The sequence below is a fragment of the Branchiostoma lanceolatum genome, chromosome 10 (genome assembly GCF_035083965.1).
Source record: "Branchiostoma lanceolatum isolate klBraLanc5 chromosome 10, klBraLanc5.hap2, whole genome shotgun sequence".
NCBI classification, from domain to species: Eukaryota; Metazoa; Chordata; class Leptocardii; order Amphioxiformes; family Branchiostomatidae; genus Branchiostoma; species Branchiostoma lanceolatum.
Genome location: NC_089731.1, coordinates 1,822,848 through 1,840,871, shown reverse-complemented (window position 1 = coordinate 1,840,871; position 18,024 = coordinate 1,822,848). Strand labels below are relative to the sequence as shown.

The 18,024-nt window shown below is 42.5% G+C and overlaps 2 protein-coding genes across 2 annotated transcripts; both read left to right on the top strand.

Annotated features, from left to right (window-relative positions):
• Positions 1-4,566: 4,566 nt before the first annotated feature.
• Positions 4,567-10,560, top strand: LOC136443631 (uncharacterized). The gene is made up of 9 exons (XM_066440948.1): positions 4,567-4,763; positions 5,402-5,574; positions 6,344-6,605; positions 6,947-7,050; positions 7,383-7,542; positions 8,149-8,316; positions 8,657-8,768; positions 9,254-9,311; positions 9,814-10,560. The coding sequence occupies exons 1-9, from the start codon at positions 4,625-4,627 to the stop codon at positions 9,964-9,966; spliced, it is 1,329 nt and encodes a 442-aa protein (XP_066297045.1). The 5' UTR covers positions 4,567-4,624; the 3' UTR covers positions 9,967-10,560.
• Positions 10,561-13,670: 3,110 nt separating this feature from the next.
• LOC136443817 (uncharacterized) lies at positions 13,671-17,386 on the top strand. Its single transcript, XM_066441183.1, has 8 exons — positions 13,671-14,127; positions 14,804-14,978; positions 15,257-15,432; positions 15,907-16,153; positions 16,291-16,394; positions 16,505-16,664; positions 16,871-17,038; positions 17,262-17,386. Exons 1-8 carry the CDS (start codon positions 13,693-13,695, stop codon positions 17,384-17,386), a joined length of 1,590 nt encoding a protein of 529 aa, XP_066297280.1. The 5' UTR covers positions 13,671-13,692.
• Positions 17,387-18,024: the final 638 nt, after the last annotated feature.

The following is an 18,024-nucleotide window of genomic DNA, read 5'->3' as shown; positions in this document are numbered from 1 at the left end:
TGGAGACCATTACCTACGAGAAATAAGCTGAAATTCCCAAAGAGCACTGCCAGAAGCTTGTGACAAGCTATCGTTCACGTCTACATCAAGTGAATTCAGCTTTTAGATAAATAGGGGTGCTGCACTAAGTACTAAAGACAACCCCTCATAGGGGGTTGAATAATTTTGCAACATACTATTTGTGTGAAAGTTGCTATTTTGGATGGACTATGAAAAAAATCTTAACTTTTGCTGTGGTATCAGACTGTAATAACATATCTGTTCATCACTTATATGATTTAGTAATATTATGCAACTGTAAAGTTCCACAATTTGCCAAAATGTCCAAAATGCAAGGGGGGTTGAATAATTTTGCATGCAGCTGTATATTGACATTGGATTTAGTTGAGCCCTTAGCTTTCGCCTGATTTCCTAAACAGTTTACCAAATGAACTTACAGTCGTTGTCCTATGTATTACCAAAGAATGCTGTATAGCAATGATGGTATGTACGGTGCAATCTAACATACACCAGATACTGGCCATGGATATGTCGCTCAACCACCCACAAGCTCTCTTCTGGCATACCAAGTATCCTATGCTTTGAAAGTAATTTGCCTGTTTCGAAATTCCTGTCGTGTCATACATTCAGGCCACATTTAGGAAATCCTGTGTCTGTCGAAATACCTATACATACCGACAGGAGGAGCGAGGAACAGCGTGAATTAAACTACCTTGTTTTATTTTGTACAATACAAAAACGGCAGTCCGGGAGTAATGAGAGGGAAAGTAGACAGGGGAAATACTGTGTTTCTTCAAACCGGCTACAAACGCGTCTCAAACAATCGGTCAAATCTAAACGCACAGCGAACTTCCATGGGCCATCAAACGAAGTTAAGTTCATGAGTGAATTAGGTTAGTGACTCTCATTTGATCAGAACAAGCTTTTTGTCAACATTGTCGATGTCCTCAAGTGCTGGGGATAGTTTTCCCTCAAGTTTAATAATAGCGTAAGCAGCTAAAATGGTCATATTCAAATGTATGGTTTTAATCATGAATGTGTGTCAATGTCTGATGTCTTGTTACGAATGAAGCGGTAAGAGATATACACACACTAGAGAGAAGAGAGGAGCTATCAGCTGTTCGTACCCATCCCCATTGATTAGTGTTCGCGAAATACGTCCGGTTTGTGCCACCCTCCCGAACAGGCCCGCTATCGCTCGGTAACGTTACCTCGCATAGCGGCCCTGCCCTTTCAAGCCTGTAAAGTTGCTTCTGGCGACGTTATGACAGTTGCTCATGAATGATTAATGAGCTAGCCTTATTTGGCACAAACAGCCGTTATTTTTGCTCTGAACCCAGAGTAGCGATGTAAGACGTAACCTGATTGTTTAATAGCATCCCAGCGTCTTTTGCGCTTTTGCTCTATATGAGCTTAAGCCAACCCTCTGATTGGCTGAAAGTTGTTCTGGTGGTGATGTCGCCAGAAGCGATTTTACAGGCTTAAAAGGGCAGGGCCGCTATGGGAGGTAACCGAGCGATAGCGGGCCTGTTCTGGAGGGTGGTTTGTGCATAACTGCTTTGCGTGGGAACAGGGGAGTGCAGGGGCGATGCATATATTGCAAACAAAGGTGTTTGCTTGGAGGTCATTTTAGTTTATACAAGGTGAAGTTGCTATGCATCAACTGTCAACACACAGCAGCAGTCGCTCTGGACGCGATTTTGTCCATAACAATCCTGTTCTGAGCGGTGTACGTGGCCTGTGACACCTTCTCATGCCAGCTTCTTTGCAGCCTCACTGTCTTATTGTTGGTTGTCTGATACCTTTACAGTGTATACATAAAAGTAAAGGTTATCTTTTAGAATGCTGTTGGTTGCTATTTAGTTCTTAAACCTTTCTGCCACCTAGTGTACATAAAATCAGAGTGCAATTGGCATTAATGCGCAATTACTTTACGGGAGTCTCCGTGATAGCAGGTGGTCACTTTCATTTTCCTTAACCCTTGAAAATTGTTTTTCTTGGGCGTGTGTATGTATATGTTCCCAGACTATCCCCACAATCCGATGTACGTTTTTCGCTGTCGAACTTTAGTCTCGAGTCCTACTATATTACATATTGATATTGGAACGCTTTGAGCCCCTAGCTAGCCTGGGCTTAACAGTTTACCAAGATAACTTACAGTCATTGTTCTGTGTACCACCAAAGAATACTAGTATTGAATAACAATGATGGTATGTGCGGTAAAGGTTTGTCCATCAGAGTGCTTTCGGCATTATTTAATGCGTAACTACCTCACGGGAGTTACCGTTACAGACAGGTAAGTGTGGCATGTGTATTATATGCTCCCGATGCCTTCTACTACTGCCTGATGTACATTTCACGTTGTCAAACTAAGCCTCGATCGCGAGTTCCCCTATCTTATATATCGACATTGTCCACAGATGCCCCGAAACTGTAGACGTTGCCTAACCTGTTTTCTTTATGGAGTACCGAGTATCCTGTGCTTTGAAAGAAACTTACCTTTTCCGAAATGACGATTATAGCGGTAAGAACTAGAAAGGCATTATTTGCGAGAACAAATACAACATATTTCACCCATTGCCCTCCCCACATCCACAAAAAATAGACCTTTTCATAATCACAACAATTGAATTTTGACATATATTCACCGCATACAAGAATGGACTCTTCCAGCGCCAAATGGACCAACAAGTATTATGCAAATTTCAGAATGTAAACAACTACAACCTTGCGAACGATTAGCCTCCGTTGCAGACTCCTTCCGGCTGTTTTCTTTTTCAAGTTACAGTTTTACGTTTACATTTTCTTTCTTATAGCTGGCCAGCAATTAGAACAAAAAATTGATAGTAAAACTTAACTGTAACTTGAAAAAGAAAACAGCCGGAAGGAGTCTGCAACGGAGGCTAGCGAAAGATTTCTTCTGCGGAATCTGATAGCAATCTGATAGTCCAGAAAATGTTGCATTACGCAGCGGACAGTTCTACGGATCCAACTCAAGTTGTGCAAAAGTTTCACAAATTTCTGCTGGACACACTGAAAATTTCTGATGCTTATTTCATATTGTAGCACTAACACATACAGTACCAGTGATACCAAAATTACAAAAAAATTGCTAACAAAAAGATACACAGCCACTTGTAGGGAGATGAACATTTGTCTACTCTTGGTGCACTCGTAACGAAAACAAGTGAACAAGCCATTGCTATATATACCAAGGCCGACGGAGAGTCCTTGAAAAGTTAAAGGTCACTGATTTCTTCAAGTGTCACCACTGGGTCAATAACATGCCACTGGTGTCGCACATACCTGTATAAGCGGTAGTCATAAGAGGTTATCGCCATGGTGAAAAATGCTGCTGCTTGCACACATGTCACTCAAATAACTGATAAGACATCCAGGTGGGCCGACTTGTTTGCAACAAACGACAAAAACACATTTTGGACTTCTAACCTCAAACATCACAAGAATGTCGGCATTCCGTACAGACGTCACGCAACCAGCCCTAGTAATTCCACATATTGTTATGTACTGAAATGTTGTTTTTTTTTAAATTTTCTTTCATGGGTGAATTTTAACATTTCGTCACTCAACATTTCGTCACTCAACAAGCTTCCTGTATGTACTAGTAGGGCGTTTCAAGTACCCTATGCGTTCGCGCTAATAGCATTGTTTGCTCTGTACAATGTAGGTTGGAATCAAGGACGTCTTAGCGAACAGAAGCGTACGTGTGCTCTTCTCCACCCAATCATGGCTCTGCGTCCGGAAGAGCCATCGGCTGTGTCTGCATCCCTTGCACCTGTCGTGAATGAAATGACCGCGGCCATCGCCACGCTTAAGAGCAGCACCGGGGACGTGTCAGCCGTGACCGACAACAAGAAGATTTTGGAGACCAAAGTCCGTAGTCCTTATTCTACGCACGAGACGAAACCTGAAAGGCTGGTCCTGGGCGACCACCTGGCCGACATCGGTGCGGCGCAGGTTTTCACCGGCAACATCCAGTGGCTGCGAGGGACGGACCATGGCGGGTTCTCGGAGGACATCTGGCCCTACCTGGAGTGCCTATACGTCTGCTGCCAGTGCTACGCGGACTGTAGTCAACGGTTTGCTGAGGAACTAGGGAAGGCTGGGATCATTCCGATCCTGGTTCAAGACCTACAGGAAGTCAAGGAGACTTACACAACCGATGAGGCAAGTGCATAAGCTCTCCTATTTGGTTAACTAGTACCCTTAGGCTATTAAGCAAAACATTCGCTTGCAATGTTCAGTCTTGTATTCTTTACAACAAGCAAAAATGACAACACTCAGCAAAGAAAAAAGTGTCAATCCTTAGCTATTGGTATTGTCAGGTCAGAGGTCATGTTTTAATTCCAAATGACTCATACAGATTAAGTAGATCAATGAAATCAAAATTCAGACATGTTTTGCAAATTGATGTAGATTAGTTAGCCATAAAAATATTTAAAACTGATGCCGATATCTGTTAATGTGCACGCTTTATATGCAAGTGACATGTTGTTCTGCCTTGTGTACTATCATCGAGAAAAAAGAAAATGCCAATGACCCCTCTTTACAATTTTTGTATTTGCAGAACCATCATAAGATAGTCAACAAGTCACTGCCTATCATGTTGAATATGTCAAAGTTCTCCAGCGTCAGACCGTTCTTCAGCGAGAATAACGCGATAGGGAGTCTGATTCCGTATCTAAAGTCCGCCAGTGATGTGTTCAAGACTGAGACTACTTTAACACTGGCGTATGTAATTGGTAAGTGCTGAGTTAGTCTAGGGTCAAATTTCCAACCCGGGACCCGGCCGGGCTGTTTGCGGAAACGGAAATCAAAGCGTATGTCAATAGATTTGCACAAGCTATGCTCTTACACTGCACGAAATGGCCTCGTATCCCGGCGTATACGTACAGGGATTCCTCCGGAAATATTCCATATCCCGGTGCGGATTTAGCGTATCCGTTAGTTATAACGGATACGCTAAATCCGCACCGGGATATGGAATATTTTGGGTACGTTTTGTGTTTTAATTTGTTGTCTTTTATATCATACTTTTCGTTCCCAAAGACTGCCCGGCCGGGCCCCGGACTGGAAATGTGACCCTAGCATAACGCATGGACGTATGTCAGTTTCAATACGCTAAGAAGCCGTATTCATATACAAGCCACCTTAATTTATGTGGAAAAAAGGACCGTCTGTAATTATAAGATTATGAAAAGGTCCGACAAAAAGCGTCACAATCGTCCTTCCAATATCTGCCTAGATATTCTGATGTGGCTGCACGTACTCCACCCAGTCCACGAGCAAAAATCTTTCACCCATTAAGGATATCAATTAACAACGTTAGCCTCTTCAGGGTAAATATGATGAAATCTTACGGCGTTGCATCTTACTTCAGACGAGGAAAATCTGGGCATCATGGCGGACCGCTCTGTCATCCGTAAAATCATCGAGGTGTTTACGGGGGCCGTTGATGATGAGGCTAAGCGGTGCAGGGGTTTCAGCGCCACCGAGCTGGCCATGGGCGTGGAACGGCTGGCCGTGAACGACACTCCCGGTGACGATAACAAGGTAATATATTTTTATCTCAATGAGATATTGTTTTGAGGGTGTTTGTTTGTGTGCGTGTTTGTGTGAGTGCGTGTGTACGTGTGTGTGTCCGGCCGGATGCTTGTATTCAGCATAGCTCAAGAACGTCTGGATGGATTTTAAAGATATTTGGTATGTGGGTAGGTGTTGCTAGAAAAAAGGTCAATGTCGATTTTGGGCCCCCCCTGGTATGTTATGCCCTGCATTGGCATTTTTGTAAAAATCTTCCAAGGAGAATAACTGAACAAAGGAACGACAGATTTCCGTGTTATCTAATATGCAGGTAGCTTGAAGAGAGATGTACATTATGAAGTGCAACTTATGCAAATTGGGACTTAATTTGCATAAGTAATGAGGAAAATCTATATTTCCATTCTAGGCATGTTGTGGCAGCTTTTTGATTCTGTGAGGATTAGCTTGAATGGTACACGCTGTGAATGGTACTTAAACTCCCACCATACGTCTCATGGTCCCAAACGTTGTTTGCGCCCCTATATTGCCAGCCATTGCATTGCAGTCATATCAATAAGATGATTGGCGCATTTTTTACGGAACCTAATTATAACGTATCCCAGCCGTACATATGCTGTAAAATAGGAAAACGGCATATCCATTGTTTCATAACATATCAGTTTCACAAATATAGAAGACTGTGTTTATTTTATCTGAAAAAAGGTCTTCTATAAAAACAAAAAGTAATATTTAAAAGTATGTTTACCAGCCATTTTTGTACATGCGTTCCTGCTCACAGTTAGCGCTAGTGGCGGAAGGTGTCCTCCCGCCTCTGTTCCAACTGATGACTGAAGGAGACGAAGAGGAGCAGCTCCACGCGATCCGGGCCATCTCCCAACTCGCCTTCCATCCAAGCAACAAGGAGAAGATCCGGCCAGTCTTTCCACAGCTGCGACGGTTCAAGTCAAGCGGGAACCCTGATATAGCAGCGGCAGCTAGCGGCGCTCTGTGGCAACTGCAGGATGCAGAATCCCGCCAAAAGAAGCTGAGTCGTCTTCCAAGTACGCACCCTATTTTTGTTAAAGTTAAAAGTTAAAGTTAGTGGGTAGAGCGCCTTGCATACGTCGTGAGTTCGAACCCCGGCCAGGTTAAACCAAAGACTCTAAAAAATGGTTCATACTGCTTTCTCTGCTTAGCACTCAGCATTTTGGGGAAAAGTATGGAAGTTATATTAAACACACATTACTACCAGTGGACTAGTCCCCTAGCTGTAGCGACTTGCATACGTTTTCTAGTGGCCCCAGGGCTATGAAACGGAGATTGGCGCCGCCTTATGCATCGTAATGGTGCGGGGAGGACTTTAACTTTAACTAACAAAGTTTATCTCGCCTGTCCATCACAGATGTAACGTCCAATCGCGGAGGTGCAGGTGCTGGCAGAAAAGGTAGGAGTGTTCGTCACGTGATGCTCAGCTACCAATGGGACAACCAGAAAACCGTCAAGAAGGTAGTTATTGTGACCATATGCCTGTGATTTGGGAATGTAGACATTTTAGTGTTAACCAACAATGTTTTCTTTTTCAAAACAAGGCCACATCTGTGTAAGTAACACTATTCAACAATGAAGGTTAGACATCCAGGTAAACAATATGTAAAGGCAATTCAAAATCTACAACAATTTATCCCGTTGAAGAGTTTGAATTGTCTTTATATACTAACAATTCAACATAGCATAACATGGCATGGCATGGCGCGGCACGGCACGGTACGACACGACACGACACACGACATGACATGGCATAATAAATCAGGTTAACATGCACCATATTAAAACCACAGATAAAGACCGCCCTGGAGGCCAAAGGTTACAAGGTCTGGATGGACATTGACGGGATGGGCGGTTCCACTCTAGAGGCCATGGCGGGGGCGGTGGAGAACGCAGCTGTCGTGCTCATCTGTATGTCCCGCAAGTACAAGGAGAGCGCCAACTGCAGGAGAGGTACATCTGTATCTGTATCTGTATCTATATAGCCGGTATAACCGCCATTAGGCGTAACACACCAGCTTCGCAGGCACGCGGCGCGGCAGCAGCTGGTCATATTACACCGAACGGTCTGTTACACCTAGTCTTTGCATATCTGACTGCAACCGTTCTTTAAAGCTACTTAGTGAGGAAGCTCCTACAGTACTTGATGACAACGAGTTCCATTCTACTATGGTTCTCGGGAAATACGAATTTTTGAACACATCAATCCTTGGCTGATAACTGATATGTAGTAGACCAGCGAAGTCATATCATTACCCTATCGACTGTGCCAATTACTGGGGAAGATTGGTCATAATAAAGGTTATATTTCAGGCAGTGTTTGTTTATGTTGTACAACAAGACTGGCTGGGTTCTCTATTTGGCGTGTTGGTAGGTTGTGACAAAAATATGTTAGGTGTTTGACACTTCTGACTTTTAAATGGAAATCGCATTGGATCGTTTCCATGGACTTCAACTTCTGCTTGTCTCCCCTGTATTTGTGCTTTGTCCATTACGTGCATTAACGCTATAGTGTGTACAGATTTAAAGTAATACGTTGCTCTCCTTCTTGCCTGGTAGAATGTGCCTATGCCACAAAAAGGAAAACAGACATCATTCCGCTGAAGATGGAGGACAAGTACGAACCTGACGGCTGGCTGGGGATAACAGTTGGGGAAGATTTGTACTTCAACTTTGACGACAAGGAAAGCTTTGATGATGTGATGCTACGGCTCGTTAAAGAAATAGGTACGTTTCCATATACATGTATTATGTTTTTCGTTTCGGTTTCCTTTTCCAGACACTTTTATCAACAATAATTCTATAGATACCATTTAATGAGTAAATTACGTTATCGTTCCGAAGGGTCTGGTGCTTGAACCGAATGTGTCAGTGTTCACGAAGAAGGTCAAGTTTCTCTTGAGCATTTGGTACACAATCCCTATTGGAAAGAAAGTTGAACGTTCTATCACTTCACACCATAATAACATGCATATGCAAATTGCAAAGAAAGGTGGGCAGACATATTACGTCATGTAATCGTTTGTAGTCTTCTTAAATGTTGATGTACATTCTTCTCATTTTATAGGTGAGAGGGGAAAACATGGCGCACCTGGTCATGACGTCACAAAGAAGCGAAGCCTCTACGGATGGACACAGGAGGACATCAGGGCATGGGCTGAGGAGAACAAGCTTGAAGGGTTTCAGATCATTAGTGTTATTCTGATTAACTGTAAATGCAAAAATGTTAGCGGTGGTTTTATGTTCACGGTTTTCGCGCCGACCGTTTCACCGCAAACTTAAGACCACCGCGAACACGTTGGTCCAATACTGTAGCAGCATGTCGCTAGAACACCGCCGCGAACACTCCATTTTCCTCTTGGCGCGTATTACAGTATTTTTTGCTGTCATATCAGGTATCCATAACGCAACAGGAATGCCATTCGTTTGCTTAGTTCTGTTCATAGTCTACATGTATATCTCATTCTCACTCAATCATCTGCAAGGACAACTTTTAAGCAAATACTTAACTCCAAGAAATTTTCTATGGGAGAAAAAGAAATGCAGAATTCAAGAGAATACATACAGCCATACAGCTTAATTTCTTTAACAAGGTAACGTTGTTAACTGACGATGAAAGAGTTCCATGGTACTCAGCAGTCATGTGTACCCTCCTGTGTTTCAGGGATCTCGAGAAGCTGGAGCCGGAAGACTTGGACTTCCTGCGCAAGATGAAGAAGGAGGTAAGAAATTACGCAAGAATCTTTTGTATGTTACAGATTGAATCAGAATGACTTATTTGCTTAAGCCCCCAAATTCAATAGTTCTATTTTTCCCATAATAGGACTTTAGGTTTAATGTATGTAATCTATGGCGAGCGGAACATGCACATATGCAAATTATGCAAAAGTGGGCCTGATTTGCATTATTAATGATGCGAAATTGCCATAATGCCTTCGTGGTAAATGTCGATGATGGGAATTTCATACCTGTTAGTTAAGTTGTGTACGTTAGTGGAAGGTGTACATAGCCATGCATTATGTACTACAGTACTGGTATGCAAATTTGGAAGTCATTTGCATAATAACTGGTGAAATGTAAATTGATTTCAACCTATGTGTTCAATGATGTTAAAGAAGACTATCATTTAGAATAGTCTTATTTTCACAATTATGAGACAATCTGAAAAAAGGGAAAGAAAATTAATTGGGGTATGAGGTCTCTAAACTCGTACTTCTATTCCAGGCCCCTGCCGAGTTCTACAAGTCGATCGAGGATGACCTGGGACTGAGGAGCATCGCGAGCAAGAGGAAATTCTGTGTCGCGCTGAAGAAGTCAGATGCGTTTAGGAAAGACAAATTCGTGGTAAAGGGATCTTCCACTTGTCAGTTAATTTGAATGGATGACATACATGAAAGGTTAATTGCGAAGACAAGCTATATATGTAAGTGAATGTGTTGAGTAGGATAATTTTCATTGCTTAAGCTAGTTTTATTAGCTTCTCCATGAACGTTATGACTTAGGTATGTTAAGTAAAGTTATATATATATATATCACGAAATTCAGGGCCCCATTTCATAATCTATAAGAAGATACTACAGTGGGTTCCTTTGCTAAGATGAGACTATGATTATTTGAACACCTTGTTTTATTTGGGTAGTCAAGAGAAAATCACCAAATGATAATATGTGTAAATGGTAATTAATACTTTGCGTGCGTGCGTTGTCCATTGATTTGTGAGTCATGGATTACCAAGAGATCCAGAGTTGAAATTAAGGCTGTTGTCGATCACTCGAATTGCATACTCAGTCTATTGAAAAGTGCCCCAGTCCTCAAGACGGGACGTTAATCCTTTGATGAACTGTCCATTGTGCTTGTTGAAAGGAACTAATAACAAAGAAGCAGTCAGCAATGAGGAAGAGGAATTTGTTCATCAGTAGAAATAATCTAACCAGAGTTGCATGTAAATAGAGTGTATGGCAGATAAATAGAAGCCTAATATATGTATATATCTGGGATGGTTTACAATATATCATGGTCTGATGAAATTATTAGTAAATGTAAACTCTACATTCATATTGGGAATAGGATTGTGCTTCACTTCAGCATACAACGTTAAAATAGTATGCGGACTCTGACAGCTGAATATAAGCCTGACGATCATTACAATTCTACAATCGAAACATTCTGACACCTTGACACACTAGTCGTAGCATGAAAGTTCATCTGGGTTCATCTAATGTTTGAGATATGAGCCCAGTATGACATCTGATTTAGTACAAAATGGTGATTGGATTTGTTTAGATTTTGGATTATTACTGTATTTGAACTAATAATATTATCTGTACATAATACTAATGCATGCAAACTCTTCTATCATATTTGGTGTGTGTACAACTTGTTGAAAAGCGGCGAAGATGAGTGAGTAAGTTTGTTTGTAAGTGAGTGTTCAACTTGTTTGTGTGAAACATGAAAATAAAAGACAACAACCACCATCTTCTCTTCGTCTGTCACATACTGTATCTGAAGTTAACCATTAAAACCAGCAGAGCCAACCCCACTATTTGATACTTCCCACTGAAGGGACATACAACTGTATAGAGCGGAACATGTAACACTAGAAGCAGAACATGAAACACAAAGAAAAGCCTTTGTGTTTTATGTTCCGCTTTCAGTGTTTCATGTTCCGCTTTCAGTGTTTCATGTTCCGCTCCCAGTGTTTAACTTTCTGCTTCTAGGGCCCTGGAGCCAAGCTAAACTTCCTACCTTGTATCCTAGCTCACAGTCCTTGCCACAGACTAGCGCTGGATTTTTACTGGGTAAGAGAAATATGATTATCTGTGAATTATAACATTATGCTTTACTGAGTATTTAATGAGTATAGTGTTTCTGTGATATTTATAGAGACCGACGTTTGACATCCAAATGCATAGATGTACACTCTGTCTTAAGCCCCTATCTCACTGGACCCACCGCACAATGGCGACCTCGCTGCGACAGAGCCATTTGACAGCGCGCTCAACGAATTTCATCGAAAAAAAAACGAATCCTTTTACGCTTTGTGTGTTTTGTTGTCTTTTTAGTCATACTTGTACGTTTTGCATGCTATTCCCTTTATAAATATAAGGGTAACACAAATTCAGTTTGGGACGCAGCGATGCCGCCAACGTGCCGCGGTTCAGTGGGATAGGGGCTTTAGGTACATGGACAAGCAAACAAACCCCGTGTGTATGTTGTACTTACTTAGTACGGACAAAAAGTGCCAAGGCCAGGGCTAAAGGCCAGTAGAGGAGATCTAGACATTAGGGGAACGTAGACAGGGAAACATGCGGTCTTTTCAAACCGTAACTCGATCTACCGGCAACACAATCGCGTGGTTAAGAATGTGTCAATCTGACATCGAACTCCCCGTGTCTCTCATCGGCAAAATAAGTTGCTAGTATTATGTGTAAACTTGAGTCGATGTATTGTATTTCAACACATGAAAAAAGGAAAACAACCCCTTTTGTCAACGTGCAACGGTACGAAATATACACAGCTGTACAGATCGGAACATGATATAATACAATACATAGGCATGTACACAGCCATGCTTGAAAGAAACCAGGGAGTTGATATCAAACACCGATGATTAATGTTAATGACCTACGCTCTGCTTGCTGCACGACTGCTTTTCTTTGGAACAATAATAAGTGTAATGTATACGTATGGGCCATACAAAAGGTGTTTGCTTTGGCGCCATTTTAGTTTCACAAGGTATTGTTGCTACGTCTCCGCTGTGAACCCTCGGTAACAGTCGCTTTGGTCGCCATTTTGTCCACAGCAATTTGTCCCGGGCGATGTAAGGTATGTGGGTTTTGACTTAATCTTCTTACGACACCTCCTTTGCAGAGTTGCTGTCGCACCTCCGGAAAGTACGCGTCACAGATACCTTACCATTTGTACATAAAAGCAAAGTGTACCTGGCATGAATGCTTACCTTTCGAGTCACCCCTACACCAGGTGATCACTTTCACTTTCCCAAACTCTGAAACTTTTATCTTTCCAGCATGTGTTCTCAGGGTACACCTACGATCACGGAGTGACCGCTAAATTTTTCATGTTGGCGTTGAGTCGACCTGGAACTAATAGATCTATAGAACTAAGAATCTATACTGGCCTTGTAGACATACCACTGTGCGGCCCCGGTATGTCTTCAACTTAAACTTCGATAGCCCCCAAATAACCCCGCGAGGGGCAAAGTAGGGGGGGAGGAGGTCCCAGGCTTAGGCGGGCAGGCCTCCAGCCTGGCACGGTATGACTCAACGGTGGGAGCCGTAACAACCGCGCCAGGCAGGGCGTTCCACTCGGGGATGGTGCGGGAAAAGAATGAATGTTTGTAAGAGTCTGTCCGGACGTTAACTGGTTGAAATTTGAGCGTGTGGCTCCCCCGGGTGCGCCCCTGAGCTGGTTTCAGTAGACTATCTGTGACAGCTCTGGGCGTGTTGTCTGAAGGCCAAGGTTGATTAGCGCACGTCGTGGAATTTTTACGAACTCGGCTTCAATTACATTGCCAACGACAGTAATCAGTAATGACGACAGGAAAGATAGCCTGCGTGTGTCTTTTTGCGTCCCGGTTAAAAGAACGCATTTTCTGTCCAAAGTATGCTTGGAGAAGCAAACTATGTAGTATCGTCTCCGAGTGACCTTGTTCTTTGCATTATAACTGTCGTATCTCTAAATACACGACTTTCCGGTACCTTACCATTTGTCGTCTACGCAAGATCAGAGTGTACCTGGCACAAATGTTTACTTTACGAGAGTCACCGTTACAACATGTGATCGTATTTACTCTCACTTTCCGAAGCTCTGCAAGTTGCGTATTTCAGGCGTGTGTATAATGTTCCCATGTTAGCGCGACGTCATGGAGTGCCCGATACATGTTTCATGTTGGCGTTGAATCGGAACTATTGAGTTCCAAAACAATGATACCGGATATATACGTGAGGCAGAACACTGTCAGCTAGTGGCACAGCCTGTAATGAGACTAGTGCTGGCCACGTCACACTATATCATACACTGCTACTAACAATCTTGTCTGCCCTGTACATTGTAGGCCATTTTACGTGTGCTCTTCTCCACGGAATGATGGCGTTACGTCCGGAAGAACCGTCAACATGCCTCGCACCTGTCGTGAATGAAATGACCGAGGCCATCGCCACACTTAGGGACGGTACTGGAGACGTGTTAGCTGTGATCGACAATATAGACATTCTGGAGGCCAAAGTCCATGTTCCATATCTTACGTATGCGACGAAATCTCAGAAGCTGTACCTTGGCGACCGTCTGGCCGACATCGGTGCCGCGCAGGTTTTCACCAGTAACATCCAGTGGTTACGAGGGATGGAACATGGCGGGTTCTCGGAAGATGTCTGGCCCTACCTGGAGTGTCTATACGCCTGCTGTCTCAACTACTCAAACCTGTGCCAAAAGTTTGCTGAAGAACTAGGGAAGGCTGGGATCATCCCTGTCCTGGTTAAAGACCTGGACACCTTCAAGGCGTCTTGGGCAACCGACGCTGTGAGTACAATTATCTTCTTCCTTTGGGTTTCTCCACCCCCCCCCCCTCCACAAGCAATGAAATTGGTGTATTTCAATTACGTATACATTGTTCACACACAAGACATAGTAGCCGTATCAGAACCATTTTTACTCAACGACGTCCCCGCTGACTTCTGGTACTGTTGACGGATACAATGTGTTTTGTAGATCAGCCAGAGGTCACTATTGGCTGATGGCAGAAAAATGCCGTTTATAGGTAGATTTACTAACTGTTGTTGTTGTAAAACATGGTTTTACCTGTCTAGTCAAATGTATACACTTATTCAGATTTATTTATATCTATGAATACCACTTACCACTTACATATCTATGGATATGTACAATTAAACCTGCCGAGAAAGATAAACACATACCTACACAAACACACACACACAAACACACACAAACACAAACACACACATACACTCACACACACACACACACACACACACATACATACATACACACTCACTCACAAACACACACACACACACACATACACACACTCACAAACGCACACACACACACACACACACAAACACTCACACTCACGCGCGCGCACGCACGCACGCACGCACACATACATCTATCTATCTATCAAACACTCAAATGAGCATGGAATGTAAAAGCCATTTTCCACTGTGTGTATTTACAGAAATGTTTGAAGATTGCCCGCCTTTCCTTGGGTACCTTGCACAACATGTCAAGAGTTCCAAGCATCAGACCGCTCTTCAGCGACGCCAACGCAATAGGGAGTCTGATCCCCTACCTGCAGGCTCACAATGACAGGCTGAAGACGAGTGCTACCTTGACGCTGGCGTATGTAATCAGTGAGTATGGTCATTGATTAGACAGTGTTAACAGCTTAAAAACGTTATCAATGGAAATCGATTATTTGAAGAAAAAAAGAACAGAATAGCAACAAAGAACAATCATCGTTAAATCAAACCGGATGGCAGTCTGCAAGAGCAAAGAGGGCCGTCTAAAGGCCCAACGATCATCTCTGGAATTATTGTTTTACCTGTGAGTGAACCCTGAATTGCTAGCCACATGTTGTAGAATTAAATGAACGAACTCCAAATGAAAACAAGATTTTACCTTGACTCAGATAAGGAGGAAAATCTACGTATCGTGGCGGACACATCTGTCGTCAGGTTCATCATTGAGGTGTTCACAATGGCCGTAGATGATGCCACGAAAAAGCACCTGGGATTCAGAGCTACCGAGCTGGCCATGGGAGTTGAGAGGCTGGCTGTGAACGACACTTCTCATGACGACAATAAGGTAAAGGGCTTAAGTAGAGTTTTCTTACGTAGAATTTGAGGATTTTTGACACTTCGCTTCACTCGGATCACACTGCCGAACGAATGGACAAATAAACTGAAGAGAAATAACTTCAAATAGCAAACTTCTAGCATTTGAATTGTATTTTCTACACCACATGTAGTCTTCTAAAAATACCTATTTGTAATTTGTCATTGAATGCTTTTTGCAGTAAGTTGTATGCTTAAATCAGAAGGTTAGTTCTAATAACCCAAGAAACAATTTGCTTTTCCCCACTATTTCCGCTCAAGATTTAATCACAATTCTTGATGAAATGGGTAAATCAGTTTAGGGATGTTTATCAAAAGAACACAAACATATGGGAGAGTCTAAACTTTGCGACACTTCGAAACCCAGGGTTTTTTCGTTACCACCATCTTGAATTGGCAGAATTTTATTAATGTTTCTTTACATCTGTAATCTTTCAAAACACAGCAAAAACTGGTGGCGGAAGGTGTCCTGACGCCCTTGTCCAAACTAATGACTGAGGGAGAAGAAGACGAGAAGATTCACGCCATCAAGGCCATCACACAGCTCGCCTTCCATCGAGACAACAGGGAGAAGATCCGACCATTCATTCCACAGCTGAAGAAGTTCAAGAGAAGTGGGAATTCTGATGTGGCAAAAGTCGCTCGTGGGGCTCTCTGGCAACTAGAGGAGGAAGAGGAGCGCCAACAGAAAGGTACGAACACGTTGTCATTGCATAGATACTTCCTGCTTCCCCGTCATAAGTATAAGGAGGCACCTTGTCAAAAGCTGTGTTAAGCTGTTATTGTTACCATTATATTTTGACAAACATAGCTTCATTCCTTATCATAGTTGGGAAGGCAGGCACCAGTCGTACAGATGACAACAAGAGAGTGAGTCGTGTTGGTCATGTGATGCTTAGTTACCAATGGGATGACCAGGAAATCGTCAAGCAGGTAGGTAGTTTTCTTGGCGTTGGATGAATTTTTTTTTTAAACGAAGCATATTATTGACCATTCATATATACTTCGTAAATATGATGTTGAACACCTTATTGATATTACAGATCAAGAGCACTTTGCAGATTAATGGTTACAAGGTCTGGATGGACATTGATCAAATGGGCGGTTCCACTCTTGAAGCCATGGCGGGGGCGGTGGAGAACGCAGCTGTCGTGCTCATCTGTATGTCCCGCAAGTACAAGGAGAGCGCAAACTGTAGGAGAGGTACATGTAGTAGCTGCAGGGAAAAAGTGCTTTCTCATTGTGGACGCTTTTTTTTAGATGAAAATTAGCCATTGTGTCTTTTTATCATCTTTCTGAAATTGTGAGTTAAGAAAGGGGACTGGAAAGAGTGAATTTATCAAAAAATCAATGGTCATGTCTAATGCTGTCTTGCTCAAAACTATTTGCTGTTTCCTTTTTCATAACAGAGTGTGAATACGCTGGGACCAGGAGCACAGACATCATTCCGCTGAAAATGGAAGACAAGTACAAACCTGACGGCTGGCTGGGGATAACAATAGGAGCCAGTTTGTACTTCAACTTTGACGGCAAGGACGGCTTTGAGATCGTGATGGCGCGGCTCATAAAGGAAATAGGTACATTACAATGTACTATTGTGAATATTCTTGCTCGGCAGATTATTCTTATACATTTGGACGATATACTGACTTTGTAAATTCCTTTATAACAGACTTAAGCATCTGCAAAGTCTGTAATAAAGGCATATGTCTTTAGGTTGCTGATGAATAATGCATAGTAACATAATGTAGATAGAACGAACTCTGAAAATAAAAGATTGGAACTCTTAATTCGGCTTAGGTGACAGGGGCAAAGAAGCAGTCACAGAGGTGGATGCAGCCGCATCAGAAAGGGGACCGAAGCTTCACAACTGGACACAGGATGACATCAAAACATGGGTACAGGAGAACCAGCTTGAAGGGTAGGGGCTTCCGAGAATTTCATGCTTTAATCAGTTCAGTTCATCCTCTGTGAGGTGACACCAAGGTCTCGACAAGTCCCTGTCGTGTATGACAGAGCAAAGTTCGTCATCTTGAAGTTCTGGATCCTCCTCAATTACTTTCCAGTTTTAATCTTTTTCACTATTTGATGCTGCACATAATCATAAATAGTAAAATAAATTTATCCGTGCTGTTCAACTGGATAATTCTTACGTCTTTGATATCAATGACTACGCACTAGTGCTTAAAATTATTAATACACATAATGGGAAGAGGACCCAAACTTTTCATTTCTGTGTGCCTAAGGTTGCCAATTTTGTCCATATCAATATGTGACCATTACATTTCTCAATTTCAGGAACTTCCACAGCTTGGAGCCGGATGACTTGCGTTTTCTCCATAGACTCAAGAAAGAGGTTTGCAAGTTTTATTTCATGCTCCACGGTGCGCCGAATCTACCTGGAGATTACCAAATGAGTATAATCTACAATACTTCTGAGAAACAAAATTGCTCTGCAAAGTTTAGCCTCTTCAAATATGACAAATCTTAATTGATGGTTCAACAACATCACTCATACGAGGCCTGTCTGAAAAGGATATAGAAATATAGCCCATAGAATATC

Excerpts from the sequence above, each read along its gene's own strand:
- LOC136443817 (XM_066441183.1), top strand. The coding sequence starts at position 13,693 with ATGATGGCGTTACGTCCGGAAGAACCGTCAACATGCCTCGCACCTGTC. Across the intron at positions 14,128-14,803 it reads CGTCTTGGGCAACCGACGCT|AAATGTTTGAAGATTGCCCG; the intron begins GTGAGTACAATT and ends GTGTATTTACAG. Across the intron at positions 17,039-17,261 it reads GCGGCTCATAAAGGAAATAG|GTGACAGGGGCAAAGAAGCA; the intron begins GTACATTACAAT and ends AATTCGGCTTAG.
- LOC136443631 (XM_066440948.1), top strand. The coding sequence starts at position 4,625 with ATGTTGAATATGTCAAAGTTCTCCAGCGTCAGACCGTTCTTCAGCGAG. Across the intron at positions 5,575-6,343 it reads CTCCCGGTGACGATAACAAG|TTAGCGCTAGTGGCGGAAGG; the intron begins GTAATATATTTT and ends TCCTGCTCACAG. Across the intron at positions 9,312-9,813 it reads TGCGCAAGATGAAGAAGGAG|GCCCCTGCCGAGTTCTACAA; the intron begins GTAAGAAATTAC and ends CTTCTATTCCAG.